The 19785-nt window shown below is 45.9% G+C and overlaps 6 protein-coding genes across 6 annotated transcripts; 1 reads left to right on the forward strand and 5 right to left on the reverse strand.

Annotated features, from left to right (window-relative positions):
- Positions 1 to 588: 588 nt before the first annotated feature.
- On the reverse strand, positions 589 to 1243 carry HD556DRAFT_1245932 (uncharacterized protein; the record flags this gene model as incomplete). The annotated part of the gene is made up of 2 exons (XM_041298572.1): positions 589 to 944; positions 1000 to 1243. The coding sequence occupies 2 exons, from the start codon at positions 1241 to 1243 to the stop codon at positions 589 to 591; spliced, it is 600 nt and encodes a 199-aa protein (XP_041155255.1).
- A 2944-nt stretch (positions 1244 to 4187) lies between these two features.
- Positions 4188 to 6426, reverse strand: HD556DRAFT_1312386 (uncharacterized protein; the record flags this gene model as incomplete). The annotated part of the gene is made up of 4 exons (XM_041300647.1): positions 4188 to 5624; positions 5680 to 5921; positions 5947 to 6270; positions 6318 to 6426. 4 exons carry the CDS (start codon positions 6424 to 6426, stop codon positions 4188 to 4190), a joined length of 2112 nt encoding a protein of 703 aa, XP_041155256.1.
- A 447-nt stretch (positions 6427 to 6873) lies between these two features.
- On the reverse strand, positions 6874 to 8779 carry HD556DRAFT_1448291 (uncharacterized protein; the record flags this gene model as incomplete). Its single annotated transcript, XM_041307405.1, has 4 exons — positions 6874 to 7623; positions 7678 to 7704; positions 7762 to 8630; positions 8683 to 8779. The coding sequence occupies 4 exons, from the start codon at positions 8777 to 8779 to the stop codon at positions 6874 to 6876; spliced, it is 1743 nt and encodes a 580-aa protein (XP_041155257.1).
- A 1000-nt stretch (positions 8780 to 9779) lies between these two features.
- Positions 9780 to 10808, forward strand: HD556DRAFT_1500523 (uncharacterized protein; the record flags this gene model as incomplete). The annotated part of the gene is made up of 1 exon (XM_041308945.1): positions 9780 to 10808. One exon carries the CDS (start codon positions 9780 to 9782, stop codon positions 10806 to 10808), a length of 1029 nt encoding a protein of 342 aa, XP_041155258.1.
- Positions 10809 to 11348: 540 nt separating this feature from the next.
- On the reverse strand, positions 11349 to 12819 carry HD556DRAFT_1406664 (uncharacterized protein). Its single transcript, XM_041304021.1, has 4 exons — positions 12413 to 12819; positions 12065 to 12361; positions 11873 to 12017; positions 11349 to 11821 (listed from the first exon to the last, which is right to left on the reverse strand). Exons 1-4 carry the CDS (start codon positions 12584 to 12586, stop codon positions 11460 to 11462), a joined length of 978 nt encoding a protein of 325 aa, XP_041155259.1. The 5' UTR covers positions 12587 to 12819; the 3' UTR covers positions 11349 to 11459.
- Positions 12820 to 13574: 755 nt separating this feature from the next.
- HD556DRAFT_1448294 (uncharacterized protein) lies at positions 13575 to 15340 on the reverse strand (the record flags this gene model as incomplete). Its single annotated transcript, XM_041307406.1, has 4 exons — positions 13575 to 14242; positions 14297 to 14821; positions 14871 to 15228; positions 15281 to 15340. 4 exons carry the CDS (start codon positions 15338 to 15340, stop codon positions 13575 to 13577), a joined length of 1611 nt encoding a protein of 536 aa, XP_041155260.1.
- Positions 15341 to 19785: the final 4445 nt, after the last annotated feature.

The raw sequence follows: 19785 nt of genomic DNA on the forward strand, positions 1-19785 counted from the left end.
AAATATTGTATTGGAAAAGATACATGGCAGTAAGTAAGCGCGGATAAGCATAAACCGTAAGCTGGATCCCAGGGAGTCACGGCGCATTGAATAACTCTACAAATCATCAATATTAATGTCGCGTGTCAGTGCCAATGGCGTATGATACATGATACTGAAAGCATTACTCACTATGCAGAAACCGAGGTATTGCCATGCAGGTGAGTTATGCTATCAGATTATTGCCAATACTTGCGCAAATCCCGAAAGCGCAGCCACTGCGTGCTTTGACAGTTTTGCAAAAGTTGGGACATTATAATAATTTTAGCGCTAGTTGTGTCAGCCTGAGCAGGCACAGGCAGAGACTGATGAGGCTAAAGCAGCAACAACAATTGCAAAAGAGAAATTATTGGTTGTGACTCTCGTGATATGGAATCAGATTATAATTAACTCTGAAGAAGATAGTAGGAAGACCACATCAGGAAAAACTGTTTCTCTATATAGAAGGCCCCCTGCTATATAGCTCCCATAGTACACCATAGCATTATATAGTCTATGGCCAGATATCACAGGTTATAGAACACTATGGATATTATATAATTCTATATATTACCATAAAGTTTGGTAAGCATATTTAGAGGTAAAACAATTAAGTAAGAAGGAATCACATTTATCTAATACATTATCTGAAGTCCAATCTATAGGAACTGTTCTTCCAAAGTTTGGAACAAGCTGACAAGTCTGCCTAATGGATGATAGCGAAATAACTCTACCTGGCAATGAACCATCTAAGGAAAGTAAGGGTTTCTTAACTGTATACAACTCATAATAGTCTTCTGCTGCAGGTTTTAATGGAGCATACCACTCAACATATGCCAAAGGGTCTTTGGTCCAAGCAGGTTGAACAGAACCATATACTTGTTGTGGTAGGCGAAATATAACTTTCAACCTTCCAATGCGTGTACCTATAGTATTGAAATTTTCATACACTGAATGATTATATATATGAAAGCTACTCACCTTTTAAACCAGTGCATTCACAGTCAGAATCAACCATTACTACAACTGTATCAAAGCATCCAGCTTTTTGAGAAATAGGTGGTTGTGCTTTGACAATATCCGCCTCCTCCATTTGATCAAAGTCGACATCATTGCCTAATGAGTCTAGGCAGAATTTGAATCCGTGATAAATATCAATATGACTGAAAGGAAGATTCATGTATCTGAGCTGTCCGCTGACCTGCACCAAACTGGTTCGGTGCATGGATGACTGATACTCTCCTATGAGCCCCTATGCCCTAGAAATCACTATGAAATCATTTTCCCTGTGACCTGAAGTCAGACTGAGGCTAAGGGAATATTTTTCGCTTTTTTTCACTTTTACGAGTTTGTACGCGAGTGGATTGAATATTTTTGCACATTTATTCCTGCGATGAGTTTTGCTTAGTCAGCCATGAGGGTGACTCAGACAGATTCTCACACATATCAGGTGACTGTGAAAAATATGTTTGTGTAAGATTACCCTGTGGGAAAGCTTACAAATTGCTAAACACGCGTCCTATGTAATTATGCTACCAATCAAGTCATTAGCCACAGATTTTACAAACATATGTACACAATATGTAATCATTTCTCACTCTTGTCTAGCTGAGTCATCAAGGGTCACCTGACCCATGAGCCATACACAGCTCTTGCTGACTCATCATTATACCAACTAGAGTTATGAATATTTACTTTTGACTCAAAGATACCGTGTGACTTGGTGCTATTGAACTAAAGTTACAACTTTAAGTACGAGAAACTAGTAGTATAGCCACCAAATTTGTCTATATAAGGACCAGCTTTTTGCCCAATAAAACAAGCAGTTCCCCACTGTTTTTACTTCTCAGAATAAAATTGTGAGTGAAGTGTGAATCGGCAACCAGCAAGTGCAGTTCAAGGTTGGAGCTCACTGTGCTCAACAACCAGCACAATACTTCTGAGCTCATTGTGTTGAACATCTAGCACATACCTTGAGCTCGCTGTGTCTGACGACTAGCAAGACTAGTCTTTCTTTTTCTGTTTTCTCCTGATTGTCTGTCTGAATTTCTCTGTTTCTTTTTGTGTCATTGTCTGTGTCTCTGTCTGTGAATCTCTCTGTGATTGTTTTTCTTTTTCTCTCTCTCTGAGATTGTGTCTGAGATTCGTGACTGAAGCTTGTGTTCTCTGTTTCTCTCTCTGTTTCTTTGTTTCTCTGTTTCTCTGTTTCTCTGTTTCTCTGTTTCTCTGTTTCTCTGTTTCTGTTTCTCTCTCTCTGTCTCAAGTGTGTGGTGTGTTGGTGACTGTCTATACTGACCATCTCTCTGATCGCTGTCTGTTTGCTTTGAGATCATTGTTGCTAACAGTCTCCGTGACCGTGATCGTGTTCGGTGTTTTTTGTTGCAGCGGTCTCGTTTTGTTGATTGACTCAACCTATCAACTTTCTCTCAAGTACCAAAGTTTCAGTCTCATTCTTACCCAGAAGATTGGTGTTGTCTCTTTTTGTCCACAGAAGACTCTGATAGTCTAGTGGGGAGACTTTAGGTGTTGACGGTGATACCTGACCTCTTACATCTGTGTGTCATACCGATGTAAAGAGTAGATTCATTGTAGGCGCTACAAATGTATTACCTTAGAACTCAAATGTGCGAGTGTAACGCTCGTCCAAAAGAGACTGCCTATAGAATTATCTCTTGATATAAATGCAAGGGATATCTTGTTAAGATCGAAGGTAAGAACAGGGAGAATTACCCAAAGTGCGTCTCGAGTTCCGAAGATGCGTCCGAAGTACCGAAGTACTTGTCTGATGCGAGCGAAGGTGGTCCGAAGTCAAGAAGAGAAGGTCCGAGGCAGTACGAAGCGTCCGATAGTCATCCGATGAACAGCGAAAGTTCCGAGAGAGAAATACGGCGGATGTGTCGAAGTATGTCGAGATATGTCGAAGTATAAGATTTAATAGATGTACCAAGGTACGTCTAGGCAAAGTCTATCGGAAGAACTAGAGATATCAAGACACGAAATGGCAGCGGTTAGGCCAAACAATCGTTCTGAATGAACAAAAAGATCGATTGTGCGAAGTACGACTATCCGAAGTGACTCTACAAACTGGGACTCGTAGCCAGGAAAGTGAAGTGCCCTGCGAGTATCTGGCGAGTCGGATTATATCCTACAGCGTGAAAGTCCGGAATCTGCATAGGCGAAACTAGTAGCGATATAAACTATCCGAAATGTAATAAGACTCAAGGCGAGCCGCTACAGAGATATGCATGTAATAGCACACGAGGCGGGTAGCTATACATATTAATCAAGCTTTTCGATGTATGTGCCCCTAAGACATGATCAATAACAGATAAACCAATGTAAAAACGCACCAGCGAAGTCAAATGGACACGGAAAGGACATGGTACGGAGGATCGGACGTGTATACAGGCTTCGGAAGGAGACGGACGACCTTCGGACTACTCGGACAAGTGCGCGGAACTCTCGGAAGGTAAAAGGAGCGTCAGGGAATATAAGTGTGAGACACATACAATTTAGGAAGGATACGTGACCAACACCAGTCCGAGTGTTACACCGATCAAGGGTAGTCATTGCGAGTCAGACTTTAGCTATTGAAAAGGGGACTTGGTATTGAAGTCCAAGGTCGCCCGTTCCTGAGTCTGTTTAATACTCATTGTGAGTTCCTTGGCAGCAGGTTCAATATTAGGCTAAGAGTGCTACAGAGGCTTGACTAGGCCTGACGGTAGTTTCACCTGTTTTTGTATTGAGGGGGACTCTCATTGTAACTCCACACAACTTGCTGCACTAAGTTTGTGTACAAATCCTTGTTGCTGTGTGAAGTGTTAGGAAGAGTGTCTGTTTTTTTTGTGACATCTCTATATTGTTAGAGTGACTGTGTTTCCTGATTTGTTTTGTTGTTGTCTGTGTTGTTGTGATTGTTGTTGTTGTTGTCGATCGCTGACTGACCGAGTTCTGTGTTTTTCTCTCATCGCTGTGTTTCATATCCATATTGTTGGATTGACTATTGACTGCTGATCGCTGACTACTGACTTTTTGTGCGAGCCATATTCTACTGACTGTATCTTAGGAGCAAGGCAAGCTGCCCACGAACGACCACATTATCAGTCATTGGTATTTGTCTGAATCGCTGACCGTGGAGATATTTGGTTTTATAGGTGTTTATCTATAGATCATCTATCTAAGAAGACACCGCGTGAATGAGGTTGAGGCAACTGAGTGTTAAGATAGGTGATGAGATCTTTCTTGAAGCCTTTGCAAGCATGATCTTGCATAACCTCCAGGATATTCCGGTGAAGCTGATGAGGTCTTTTAATAAGGATAACTCTATGATCTCTAAACCTTGAGTGGGCAAACTCCTCTTCTTCATCCTCCATAGACATCTTGAGATAGCTTTGAAATGAAACGACCTTCTCTCTTCTAGTTAGCCAAGAGATCATTTGAGGCCTTTCATTTCTTCCATTGGAAGCATACCACCCCTCTTTACAAAAATCAATATGAAATCTTTCAAACATCTCTGTGTTATAGTTATCCGTGGTTCCGAAGTTTCGTATGTTTTCCAAGTAGTGTTGCAAGGAATGGAATTTTGGGATATCAAGATCGTCTCTGATACCCAGATTAATGATGACTTCCTTATGAAGGTGAAAATCTTGCAAGGCTTGTTGCATGTATGCCAGAGTGTCTTCATCATGAGTGGGATATTGTGCAAGATAGATAAAATCCAGGAGGGCACGATATGCCAGGATGACACCTCTTGGAACCTTGCCAACCAAACAAGCCAATAGCACTCTAGCCATTTGTTTTCTCCCTTTTCCACCGACCTGACCCAAAGCAGACCAGCCCTTATGAAAGTGATGGACGCCATAACAAGGAGGAAGAGTTCTAAGTCTTTGATCCAGTTCTTCTTCGTCCATGAGCTCCTGACACCACTTGACCATATGCTTAGATATGCCTTGATAGAGTTGATGAAGTACGTCAGATGTGATAGCCAAATGAATATCGCAATGAGGGAAATCAAGCCAAAAAGGCTCAAATACCCCTCCAGCTACATCTTGAGACATGCACTGTGTACGGAAGGCAGAGTTGGTCTTTGTGGATATATTGGCATGGTCAATAACTGATGAGGTCCAATGTTGTGTACGTCTGGCAAAACTTTGTATTTCAGCCAATTCATTGGCTCTAGCCCTACACTTGGGACATGTACTGTACTTGGTACAGGTAACCAAGCATTTCTCAGGATAATCGGCCACGTAGCAAGCCAGAATGGGAAACACCAGGCGTACAAGACCATCTCCACCCACAACCTCTATTCCGCTTTCTCCTGCATCTTTGAGTGGTTTCAAAATGATTCGAAGGGAGTCGTGGAAGAGACATTGTACCCTGGAAGATACTTCTCTAGCAGATAGTTCCTCCTTTATGATCTTATCCACCGATAAATACCCTATCAGGATACAGGCATGCTGACTGGATTTGCGACGGATGGCTCTGGGTATATTGCCAAGTGTAAGATAGACTGGATATGCCGATTTGGATGCAGAAAATCTTGTAAGCTGGGTTTTGTTGGTAGTGATAATCACCGGAGCTACAGATGCTCCCTGAGGAAGTCTATCCTACAAAAACATATGTTAGTTATTAAAGAAGCGTATTTAATACCATGTTGCTCACCTGGACTGCATGCCACCAACGACCTGTCCACATCTCATTATATATGCGCGTAGAACGAGATGTGTCAGTAAATACTTTTGAAGGCTTATATACGATATCTTCAGCATGAGCAGGGTTTCCGAGCAACATTTGAATGGCTTCCAATGGATCACGGTAGTGTAGTTCATGCTTATAGTCCGGTTTATCATCGAAGGCCAAGTAAGTTGATTGCCATTTTGCACAGGGAGGGATGCTATCTACACCTGTCAAATGCTTTGTGTCTTATACCCTCTTGCACAGCCCAACATGCTACCTGCCAGTCCAGGCATGATGCAAATGGGTAGAATAAAGTATCATCTTCATCGTCAGAATTCTCTGATCCCGCCTCTTCTCCTCCATCACCTAATCCAAATTGTGTTCGCCATTTAGCATGCACCATCTCCTCCATTCTTATGACCCTCCCAGCAGTAGGATGAGTATCTGTGACCCGAGAATCTTCCTCCTCTGCCAAAGCTCCTCTATGCCTAGATGGACCGGCTACTGGCTCTTCTTGCTCTTCCTGCTCCTGGTCTATGTCCATCATGTCCTGGTTATCATAGTTCATTTCATGAACTAGAAATAATGTAAGCTCTTGATGAGAAACTGACATTGCAACTCACAATCGGGGTCCAGAGGTATCAACTGAAATAAATCATCATCCACCTCATCAGCTATCTCATACAGTAGTCCCTCCATCTCCAATCCATCCATACCTTCATCATCCACCATATCCCGCTCTCTTCCCTTCCCTAGCTTATACCATTTGCAGCTTGAAGCATTGAGTAGGTGAGAATTGAGCCCTTGTGTAGTGCGAAAAGTACGTATGCAGCCTGCAGCAGGGCATTTATAAGACATTGAAGTCTCATTAAGAACACACCTGCTAAACACCATTTGATGAATTAGTAAAACAAGAGGATGTGAAGAGGATGTGGAAAGAGTCTAGGGGGAGCGTCTAGTAGCGTCTAGGAGGAGCGTCTGTCAAAATGTTGCACCAAAAATACAATTCATATTGTGTTACATACGGTACAAATCTTATGCAAAGGCTAAACAACTTGTAAAATGTACAATGTATGAAAGGAGAGAGTAGGATAACACATGAAGGGTTGTTCTTAGAAATCATAAAAATAAACTGTAATCAAAGTCTGAGTCCATGCACGCTTAAGCAAATCATGAAACTTAAGATGCCCATTCTTTCCGAAGTTCCTTGAGCACCACCTTTGCAGCCATGACATTAATGTGATCAGCAGTCTTTCCACCAGTGCCTTTGAGGTACTGTGATGAGTTACCAGGCGTGAGCTTGCGTTCTTGCATGAGGAGACAGGGCATGCGTGCAAAGAGATTGTGATCTGCATCTTGACGATCCTTGTGGTACAACAAGTTCATCCGCAAGGCAGGGAGCATTGGTGAGCTTTGGGCAAATCCACTGCCACCCACTGCCCTGGCCCACTCATTGGTCATTTGTTGAGGCTGGCAGAGATGGGCTAGTGTATGATCAGTACGGATCTTGAAAAGCGCAGTGTGGATAATGTCGAGCATGCGGGAGTGGCTTGGTGCACTTTCAATGAAGAGGACTGTCCTCATCTCCCTCAACATCATCCTGATAGGCTCATTCACCCAGTCATTCCCTAACACTCCGTCCACCATAGCGAACCCTGCATCAGTAGCCAAATAGTGTTGTTTCTCTACAGCCTCGTGCCAGATCTCCTTCTTGATCGTGTTCTCAAGCCAACGATGGAACATCTCCCCTCCACTTGCTGTATCTGGGTGCGGAACTTTCTTCAACATATATGGCGCATCAAACATGAATGCGAGGGTGAGGATCACATAATAGTAACCTTCCAGATCATGTGCAATTTCGCGTCGAATAGTATCTTGGCCTGGTTTTTGTGCGAACATCATCTGGATGGCCATCCAAGCGCGAGTGCCCTGTACATATGTGATGTGATGAGCAGGAGAGCAAAGATAATTGTGAACACTCACTGTCAGCTCATAAATGCCGCCCTTTTGCTTGAATCATTCCAAATCCTCATCTGCATCCAAAGAGCCATAGCCAGCAACATCGACCTGAAGACTTTGGATGATGCGCTTGGGCTTGATGTTCACCTTCAGTACATGGTGAAGGTGAACTTGTCGTTTAGATGGGCCATCAGCTTGTTTGCCTTGCAAAACATCAAAACCTCGCTTGCGCATGGCAGCAGAGGAATCAGGAGGGGCATCGCTAGGACGACTGGTACCAGTAGATGAGCCCTCTGCAGCACCAGCGGGACCTTCTCTTGCCTCTGTACCCTTTCGTCCTTGTTGTTTGCCTTTACCTGTGCCGCATCTTCCGCGTGAAGGTGCAGTTGAAGCTGGTTGAGAAGGGATCATGGAAGTTGAGGGTGCAGAAGGGATTGTTGATGTAGAAGGTGTGTCGAACATAGGAACAGGTGAGACATTGGAGGAAGCATGTGCAGCAGATGTACAGGCAGTGGGGGTATGGGCAGTGGGGGTACGAGCAGTGGGGGTACGAGCAGTGGTGGTACGAGCAGCAGAAGTACAGGTAGAAGTACGGGTAGAAGTACGAGAAGTGGAAGCCTGAGTGGGAGAATGAGTAGAAGGGTGAGCAAGAGAATCGTCAAAGTGAAGAGCGCCATGTTGGGAGGACAGCATTGAAGCGGTGCCAGCAGGCTTGTCAAAGATCTTTGATGGAGATCTTCCTTTTATAGATGTGCTTCGCGTAGACCAGGATGCAAATGCATGATCGTACAGTAGGCCACGTCGCATATTGTTTGCATCAAGACCTGTATGATTAACGCGACCCCAGTCTGACATTGCTGGATGAACAAGTCCCATGTTCCAGGATGTGTCAGCTTGCATAAAGGAGATAGGAAATAGCTCGTCGGTCTCTTTGCCACCATCTGAGATGACGTAGGGTGAAAATGCCTGGCCATGAGCTGTGATTATATTCAGTAAGGAACTCAAACATAACACAAAAGTAAATCTCACATTGGATGCAATCCGCAATAGCAACCAGTGCCTCGTAGACACAGCTGAATTCATATATGGGTGCACTGAGCGGATATAACCAAGATCGAGTGAGCATGCGCTCCTGGTAAACTTCGCGCTGTAGGACACGAGCTGGCGCTGGGCTCGTATCGAGCTATTTCACAGTACACGCCAAATACCTGTCACATGCTAATCACTTCCCGATGTTATCCGACGCTAACCCGCCAAACCGACGTTTAGGCCGCATCGGACCCGATGTTTTCCCGCGCACTTGTCCTATCCGTGTCCCGTCCTGTCTTGCTAGCCCCACTAGGTGTGTAGTTCATTAATTCGCACATTACTCACGTCGTAGCCAGCGCTATTACATGTTTTCCCATAGTCCGCAGCGCCTCATGTTTATTTACATGTACTTCGGATCCGAAATACTCCGCCGCTACTTTCGCCTATGGGTTCCGCATTTCTACGTACTTACATATATATTGGACTGACCTCGAGCATTATTCATTATCCAAGTAGAGGGGAGCAGTTCCCCGACGCTTAGTGGTCAAACCCGATATTTCGTAGTTCTTAGTTGATATTGCGAATATCATCGCTCTTTCATTATCCATATCAGTCATTGTTATTATCGCGCACACCGCTCGCTCTTCCGACGCTCGCTATAGCGTTACTATTAGTTTCCAACATCCCGAACCCGAACCCGATATCCCGAAACCCCGAAAACATCGGACCCGACGCTTTTGCGTCGGACATCGTAATTATACCTTTGGACATTGTTTCCCGCGCTCGGACTATTGACCCCACATCACTCACTTACCCCCAAGACTATTCCCAGACCGCAGACCCCTGGGTCGAACGCACTTGTCAGGCAAGTATAGCAGAATAGGCAGTGCAAAGACCACAACACAAATATATCAGTTAGGAGCAATCTTTGTTTTGTTCCTCTCAGTATAGTTGTTTCTACAACTGGAGCCCACCGCGAGGGGTCCATCTGGTTTAGTTTTGATTAAGTGATTTTGATTTTAGGATTTCCCGACGAACCCGTACTTCGGACCCGACGGCCCGACGATATTTCCGACGTACCCGCAGTTTTTCCCATCATGCCCGACAGATTTGGCATGCCATTCAGGACAGAACAATCAGCCCCAAGATTCACCGGCGATGTTTACGGAGTTTTCGCATTTTTGCAATCTGTAGACCAACTCGGACAAAAGTGCAATTTATCGGACACTGAGCTCATCAAGTATACTCTCAGATATATCCAATGCGACCACAAAGAACTATGGGCAGGATGCCCTGAGGCCCGAGGTACATCTTGGTTAGATTTTACTAACGAAATTCTGTCGTCCTACCCAGAAGGAGGCATACACGAGTATACCCGACCCGATCCGCAGCCCGAAATACCCGAACCCGAGGAATCCGATGATTATGAATGGTGGACACTTCACCTAAGTGACGAATACACACCCGCACAAGAACGCCTAACTTCAGAAATAGAAATCTCCGCACCCGAAGACCCTATCACAACATCCGACGCCCCAGAGGGAGTCCGAAGTTCCGAAATTTCGGACTTGACCTTCGGACAAGTTCAGTTACCATCGGAACAATTGGATGTATTCGTAGAAGTCATTGATGCAGACGTACTAACATCAGAAGTCTTAGATTCAGAGCTAACGTCGCTAGAAGACAACGTACCCGAGATACCTGAAACATCGGCCGACGAATTCCCAGAAATATGGGATATTTGTACCAGGAGTTTAGATCACGAACTCGATTTACCTTCTCCAGATCGCACTGATCATTTCGTTCACGCAGTAGCCGTCGCTTTAATTCTCACCGGTTATGTCACTAGGTCTAGGTATCATTTTGAATTGTCACACCCGAAAATCCGCACGTCAAAGCCCGAAACACCCGAAACACATTCCCCCATCATCCCGAAGATATGCCCCGTTTACCCGCAGTTTCCCTGCATAGTTTCGCCCTATCGTCACCCGTCGCATCGGATCCGAAATATCCGATTCCATCATCCGGTCTACCGACGCTTTCAATACCCTCGTCCATCGCACTCCCAGATCGCGTTTTACCAGTATGAAAGCCAACGACGTCTTTACCTTAGGAAAAAGCTATAGTTCGAAACCCCGAAATTTCGGGTAACGCGATACCCGAAAACGCGCACATATGTTCATAGCTTGCACGTTTCACCCCGGGATTAGGCCGGTGTTTCATATCTCAATAACCCGAAAAACCACTATCCTCATACATCCGCACCTACAGAAGAAACTAATAGTACACAGACATTCGAATCCGAACGCGCGTTAATAACCCCTATTTATATAGCATTTCATCTTCGAACTGCGCATCGCGCGCGCACCCTTATATATACGTAGAAAAACCCGAAAACCCGAAAAACCCGAAGAAAGACAGTCAAAAGTTGCACGAAGAAGTCAAGTCAGATGGTAATCTGCGTCCATAGTATCATCTTGACTACGTTATCCGAAAATTCATCTGGCACTTATGATTATTTTTTTCATTGTTTTTTATTAGACACCCTAGTAGGGGATGACCTAGCATCAAGACACGAGACACGGACACAAGGGACACAGGACATACATGGAAACTTCGGACATCGCATCGGACCCGACGCTTTGACATTTCGGACATTAGAAGAATTCATTGGACATCACGCTTTGACATTCGGAAAACACGCGGAATACATTGTACAGCTAGGAGAAACGCTAATTGGTAGTACAGAAGCAGAAAGAAATTGAAAGAGACAGTATTCAGAAACGCGCCTTTTTGGTGACATGCGCCCGCATCATGTCCAACTCATTCGCAACTTCGGACATCAGCCCCTGGATAGTGCGAAACTTCGCATAGACACCCCGAAGCTTACCCGCCAAAATCAGGTCCTCTCCGCTCAAACCCGAATCCGCAAGTGCGAAATCCTCTTCCTCTACATCCGCCAACTTCCTTTTCCTACCCTGAATCAGCACCACCGGCTTTGTCTTCGAAATACGCGAGGCGGATGCCATATCTTCACCATCGGAAATCGTAATAGGAGGTTCGGATCCGAGCGAAGACCCGACCCGAACCTTGGAAGCCGCCATCGGCCGACGCGCAGACGCTTTGCCCTTGGCGCGCGCTAAATACAGGAGTCAAAACGCCGAAAAATGCGAAAAAGAGGAAAACTCACCAATACGAGAATAGGAACATGCCTGTTTAGAGTTCCGGCACTCTGTACACCCGCGTTTTTCGGGTCCGAAGCATTCGGTGTCACGCTTAGCGCAGCGGTCGCAGGGAGGGTCGTGAAGGATCATTCCATCATCAGAATCATCATCCTTGCGAAATATCTAGCGTAAGACAAACGCAAAAATTTCGGACTTACCTTCGGCGCAGGATGCTTTGCCTTGCGCACCCGAGTCGGCCGCTTAATCGGAACTTCGGATTCGCCGTCCGCATCTTCTTCTTCATCGCCCTCACCTTCCATCGAGACATCCGCAGGTGCGCCTTGAGGTTCGGAAATTTCGGCCTGACGCGCGGCCATTTCCTTGAGCGCATGCAGCTGTTCCACGAAGCGATCATGAATCCCCACCAATTCCTTACCCCTCGCAACATCCTCCGCAGTCAACGCAAGTGCGACACCCTTATCCTTTCCGGCCGCTATAAAGATTCCGATATCGGACTTTCGGATATTAGCACGGAAAACCCGAAAATCACAGCAAATGCGACGCACCGAAATCTTGTTCCACCTCCTGCACCATTCTTCCTTTTCCACCATGAGATCCGGCCTATCATCTGGTACGCACTTCGATTCGGCCTCCATCTTTTGCCGAAGTTCCGAAAATCCGCGCTGGAGAGACTCAGCCTCAGGAGATAAGACTTGTGCAGTGTCAAAGGGGAACGCCATAGTGAGATTAGATGAAGGGGAAAAGAATGAAAGAAGAGAAGCGCAGTTGTCAAGGGCTCGGGTTTATATGCAGAAATCGCGAGAAAGTCTCGGCCGCATTTCCCGCTGGTCACGTGACTTAGAAACCCGCAAATTTGGTGAAGACTTCCCGCATACCGCTGACTGGGGACAGTCAGTATTCAAAGTTCGTAGGAGATGTAGGACACGAGCTGGCGCTGGGCTCGTATCGAGCTATTTCACAGTACACGCCAAATACCTGTCACATGCTAATCACTTCCCGATGTTATCCGACGCTAACCCGCCAAACCGACGTTTAGGCCGCATCGGACCCGATGTTTTCCCGCGCACTTGTCCTATCCGTGTCCCGTCCTGTCTTGCTAGCCCCACTAGGTGTGTAGTTCATTAATTCGCACATTACTCACGTCGTAGCCAGCGCTATTACATGTTTTCCCATAGTCCGCAGCGCCTCATGTTTATTTACATGTACTTCGGATCCGAAATACTCCGCCGCTACTTTCGCCTATGGGTTCCGCATTTCTACGTACTTACATATATATTGGACTGACCTCGAGCATTATTCATTATCCAAGTAGAGGGGAGCAGTTCCCCGACGCTTAGTGGTCAAACCCGATATTTCGTAGTTCTTAGTTGATATTGCGAATATCATCGCTCTTTCATTATCCATATCAGTCATTGTTATTATCGCGCACACCGCTCGCTCTTCCGACGCTCGCTATAGCGTTACTATTAGTTTCCAACATCCCGAACCCGAACCCGATATCCCGAAACCCCGAAAACATCGGACCCGACGCTTTTGCGTCGGACATCGTAATTATACCTTTGGACATTGTTTCCCGCGCTCGGACTATTGACCCCACATCACTCACTTACCCCCAAGACTATTCCCAGACCGCAGACCCCTGGGTCGAACGCACTTGTCAGGCAAGTATAGCAGAATAGGCAGTGCAAAGACCACAACACAAATATATCAGTTAGGAGCAATCTTTGTTTTGTTCCTCTCAGTATAGTTGTTTCTACAGCGCATCACAGGTTCCAGCTTTGGCAAGGTAAAACCTTCAGACACAGGATGGTAGCGATCGTATTTGTTGACGCTCCTAGCCATGCTCTTGTGTGCCAAGGCCAGTGTTGGAACACCCCAGAAAGATCGGTTGTAGACAGTGCTACTCCAGACATTAACATCGCCAGTCTGAGAGATCGCACCAATATCCTTGAGTGAACCAATGCCTGGATGATCGCCAAGTTGACCGAGTGGAGGTGGCAAAGCAGGACCAACAACCAGTCCCTCAAAGAGCAAACACGTAACACCCTGTACTCCTTTCAGCCGAAGGTCATTGAGAATCATCCCTTCCGTGTGTGGTGCAGTGAGATCAACCCAGGTATCTTTCACCACCACATCCACCTCATTCTCCATTCCCTTGAGCCATTTCTCCATGGCATCCCAAGACCCGCCCGATTGCAACACTTGAGCAATGCGCTCTCGTGATAGTGTGACGTGACGCGCAACGGTGCCATGACCATGAATATTATTACTGATAAACAGCACCATATTGATTGGCACCTCGGGACCAAAAACTCTTGATCGTACAAATCGCCGGGCTTCATCCTGCCCAATGGATGTCTCCAGACCCACCATACCTATTGCATGCCATTGTGAGCTGATTACTTTATGAGTGTAACTGAACGATGTACCAGGATCAGCCAGGGATAAGTATAAGACAAGCCGAAGGTATTCCTCCTTATCCTCCATGATGTTTAGCATATCAAGGCAAACAGCGCCTCCACGATCGAAAAATGCAAACGTAAATGCTTCGCCCAGGAACATCAAGACAATGACAAAGTTGCGAGCATCCTGACAACCCCAGATTGTGTTCGCTCGCTTTGCGATCTCATCAAACCACTCCTGTTTATCAACATCAACCCCATGCTGCTTCATCTCAGCAAGCGTGAAGACGCGACGCCAGTCCTGAACAAGAGGATCACTGGGAACAAGGATGATATCAGGTTTGCGTTCTTCGGCGGATCCAGGAAGAGGCTTCTGACAATAGTCTGAACTCCAAATTCGCTTAATCTTTGAATCGCCTGCTAGTAAAAGCGCCTCCTTCACTGAACGATTCATAAATCTAGTCATATGATCTTCTGTGCTGAATCTGCCACCGTGTTGGCGATTAAAGTGAGGTGCTTTCAAGTCAGGACAATCTATCTCATTTGTCCAGCCTAGGTAATAAATGAGAATAGACACGCATCAAAGCATCAAGTCTCTTACCTTGATCATTCAAATACCCCTTTTCTTTGAACCTCTGCAGAATACCCTTCATGCCGCGGAGCTTGGTAGGATCGTCCAGATTTTCGAGGTGTTGAAAAATAACCTCGTCATGACAGAGCCAGTTGATGATGTGGCGCGTGATTGCCTTGTTATCTTCCATTTGCGTCGCAACAAATCCCTCAGAGGCCAAATTGGGATCTAAGGGCGGCAAGAGTGGTGAGGACTGTGGGGGCTGAGGGCGTTGCAAGGGATGTAGGTGCTGCAAGGGCTCTAGAAATGCCCTGAGATTGCGAGCTTGTTCGACTACTGCTCTTTGATATACTTCGTTGGTCTTTGCAATAAGACCTCTAGATTGAACCTCCAAATAAACAGATCAGCCATTGAGTCGCATAGAAAACAAAGTCTCTCACTGTGTTATAACTCCTGCGTTCCAGATGGAAAAAGTCTGGCGTAGCGGTTGTTGAAGTCATTGGAATAGAAATGGGACAGGAAGTCAAAGACGGTTGGTGATAAAGTTGCGGACAAGGGTTGGCAGTGGAGACAGGTTATCGATCAAAGAAAGGTGAATACAAGGGTTACAATAGAAGCACTGACTTACCTTGATATTTTCTCCAAACTAGCTCCAGACCGCCACTGCCATCGATGAGCCACCACATACATCTGTCTGCCCTTATTTATGTCTGCAGCAAAAACTTGTGACGTGGAGCAGGAATGAGTGTGATTGGTGGAGAGCTCTGATTGGTGGAGAGCCCTCTGATTGCAGGGAACTCGCAATCATAACCCTAGACTGGGGGCATCATTTTGGCGTCCTTGTGAATTAACAGTGTACATGTTCTCAAGATCAACTTCTAGGTATTCATAGCCTACAGGGAAACATACCATGGAATTTCACACCAATTGAATTGATGAGTATTGAAGGCAAACACGTTTTTTGTATTGCTCCTTAAAAGTAAACCTTGAAGCCGTTGAGTGGGAAGTTCATGATAAGTTCGAAAAATGTTAAGTCAAGTTACGATCAACAAAGATTTATCACATGACTGATACAAACAACACGTCAACAAAAGACTTTGACCAAGTTCTTCGAATGTGTACCTCATGTCCTCAATAATCACAGCCAAAATCGCTCATTTGGTCTAAAGCACAAGTAAGTCATGTGTGTTCTTGAATGATGACTAGCATATAGCTCACTGTCACGCATGCCAGCTCGCGCACCTCACCTTGCAGTACCACCTGAGCAAGTACAACCATATAAAGTATGGTTGCCAAGGTGTGCATCATCTGTTGCCATCATTCGGACTATTTTGACTGACCGCCATTCAGAATGCGCCAGATATTCACACCTCGACTCCACCACATTCAAAAAACACCTCACTGCCTTCCCACGCACCACCCGTGTGCCACTCACACCACCTGCATGCTACCTGCACCATCCACGTGCATCCGCGTGCACCACACATCAGCCGCATTCCTCCACCCTTCACACCCTCACCATGTTCACCCCATGCCCACCAGCACCCATCCCATCCACGATGCAACACATCCGGAACTGACACCCATATGCACACCTGGCGATCAACGCCAGCTGCGACGACAACTGTCGACGCAACGGCAGCTCATCGTGAGGAGCACAAAGGAGGGTTATAGGAAGAGGAGGAAGCAAGCAAGGGTGAGCACCCCCACACTGTCTCACTTCCCCGCATCCCATTTTCTTTTGTTTCATGCCCCATTTCCCTTTTTTGTGCATCATTTCCCCGCATGCCAGCTCACGCACCTCACCTTGCAGTACCACCTGAGCAAGTACAACTGTATCAAGTATGGTCACCAAGGTGCATCATCTGCTGGGTCGGTGATCTCAGCATTGTCCATTTGTGGTTTGCGCTACTTATTTTTATATTTTCATAGCCATTCAATTTAACCGATCCTTCAGCCAATCTTAGCATTGAGAAGAAGGAGGCTGGCTGTAGTTAAACTCTGTAATTGCCAAGTGAAAGGTGATGAGTGCTGATTGGTGGAGCGCCCTCTGATTGCAAGCAACCTGCAATTTGAACCCTAGTCTAGGTGCAAAAATCTGTAACTTATATACATAATCATGATGCAAGCCTGATCTAATAATAATTCTTCTTGCTCAACCAGCGCCTTCTTGGTTCCAATAAGTTATGTTCCCTCCTTTCAGATTTAGTATGCCGGTTGTTCTCTCCCCTGATGCAGCAGATCATCTGCTACAGATATTGGCAGACTTTGGACATCTCCCGCCTGTGTTGCACGACCTGTATCAACATTTGACCGACCAAGCTCATAGCCAAGGAGATGTCACTCAACGCTCACAGCAGAATGTTGTAGGCAATAATCGTGCATATCTATTACCTGGGTATGTTTGTATTACTTATGTGACTTGAAAAACAATCTAGTAGCGAATCAGCAGGCCCAGCTATGGACACCAGAGCCCACTCCATCATTGTCCGATACTCTCTCCCCCTCACACACACCTGTTGATCCTTCGTTCCCAACAACTGCTGGTGAAGTCCTGTCTGTGTTGCCTGTTGTCCATCACAGAGAAGATGAGGAGGACTCTGGTCATACAGATTCAACCCACCCTACTAAATGAGCACGCAACTCTAAAACACACACATGCAGTGGACCGCCCAGGGAGCCACCTGAGCCTGGGTATGATCCACCTCAATTTGCACTTGTTCCTGACCCTGGTGATGATTGTAACCGTGGTGCTCGAAGATTACGGTTACATCGGCGGCGCGCTGCTGCAACTGGTGATGATTCTCTGCGCCTTGAAGATGGAGATGGAGATGGAGAGGAGGAGGAGGAGGAGGAGGAGGAGGAGGCAGAGGTGTATGTGGCAGAAGGTGATGTAGGGGAAGTGGATGAGGCAGAGGTGGATGAAGCAAATGCCAGGCGAGGTTCATGGCGTCACCGCTGCCCAGATGACCCCAAGATCACATGTAGTGACGAAGCTGCTACCATCATCGCAGAACTTGCATCCGCTCACTACAACTCCACCATCCACAGTCCCCTAAGCTGGCTGCAGGATATTGCAAATCATGTGCAGACTCCATGCGTGGAGGACGAGTCACTGATTTCTGTTGTGGTCCGATGTTGAGGAATCATAAGTAAGGACATTCGTGCCAACTTCCTCGTTATGATGAACTACATGATGCTCGTCTGCAAGTGCCAAAGGTATGTATTCTATCCTTATTTTGCCCCGACATATTTAAAAAATTACTTTGATAGCATACACCTCAAGACTGGTCTTCGCTTAAAAGTGATATATGACCAAGAAATCAAGCGCCACAGCTCTGCAAGAAAGATCGCTTATCGAACCTTTGCGGATTGGCATGCTATTGGCAGCAAATTTATTGCTATCGCCAGCGGCGGTTCCATTTATACACTAGTGCTCATTGCTGGTTTAGGCCTCAGGGTCTCCATTGCTTCCATGGTAGGCACTACGCACTTGAACATAGCTAACCTCCTTCGATCGCCTCCTAAAAGTAAGTTGTTCTTCCGACTTTGAGGGACATGGCCGTGACATATTCTCAACGTAGATTCTCTCCAAAGAAATCTCATCATAGGATATATTGTTCCAACAATCGCACGCATGTGTCTTGCATACCCCCTCAGCATGGCCTCAATGTTCCCTCTTGCGCTGATTCAAAGATTCGTCATCTCCAAATCAGTTGACTGCACAGACCTCTCAGCCTCTGATCGGTTCTTTGATGCTATCATACAAAAGTAGGTATCTTTAAATACTGGGATGTGCTGTATATTGACGGACAATGTTGTTTCTCAGCTCATTTGTACCCCTCCCAAGAAATGGGCGTGTTTGGAGGCCATGTGTTGTGCCTGTACCGGACAAGTCTAACAGAATTCCGGTACAGAGCTTAAACTACAATGTATTCTACGGTTCAAGTCGCCCTTATAGCCTGCCACTTTCTGATGTTGAAGAAGATGAAACAGCGCATATCATCATCAAGACCTCGTATGATCCGCTTGCGTTGGACACCAAAAAACAAAGCAGACAACGACATCTGGAGTGCTGAAGAAAGGTCACGGGCTGAGGCGGGTGAGAGGGTAAGAAGTATTGACAGTTTGCAGGCAAAGGTACATATACGTTCCTGCCAGTACTGATTCGATTAGTTCACTATCCTGCTTGTACAGCTTGCAACTTTGTATCACAAGGGAGTTAAGAAATCGCAGGATGCATACTTAAGAATCCCTATGGAGATTATACCCAAGTGCATAGCACGCTCCTGCTTTTTTTATCATTAAGATGACACTGATACTTCTCAGTCATCACTTGGAACTGCGTTGTCAAGACGGTTCACTCATGGCATTTGTGTCAACGGCGCTACCGAACCACATACATTCTGCACTCAAGGTGAATCTCTTGTCTGCATTGGAAAGGCCCGAGTTGCTTGAAGAGGTAGATACACAATCACCTGGGTGTAAACACTTTCAGGCGATGCACTTGTCCTGGTACAATAGGCATTGTACCTCAGTAAGCTGTTTTATTTCTACATTGTAAGGTCGCTAAATAACATTGATGTACCAGGGTAATGAGGCCCCTAAGGAGGTTCAACCATGGCTTCTAGAGAAAGAAGGCATGCGCACTAACCACCAGCAGGTGATTCCTTACGTATCAAAGGATCTGCGTGAACACCAAAACATCTACTCTACAATCTCGCGCGTATATGCAGAGCTCTTTGAGTGGGTACGAAACTTGGTATGTAGTTGTAAAGATTTGTTCTTGCTCACAGGTTTACATTGACATTGGCAGATGGAAACTTTTCTGCAAGATGAGTTTGAGATGCTGATGGAGGTTGCATCTGTCTTGCCTGGCAATCACTCTATGCCTTTCACGCCCTTCATATCTTTGGTCATCAACATCAATGTGAGGACCAAAGCC

Source organism: Suillus plorans (assembly GCF_016647745.1).
Source record: "Suillus plorans strain S12 chromosome Unknown HD556scaffold_73, whole genome shotgun sequence".
NCBI classification, from domain to species: domain Eukaryota; kingdom Fungi; phylum Basidiomycota; class Agaricomycetes; order Boletales; family Suillaceae; genus Suillus; species Suillus plorans.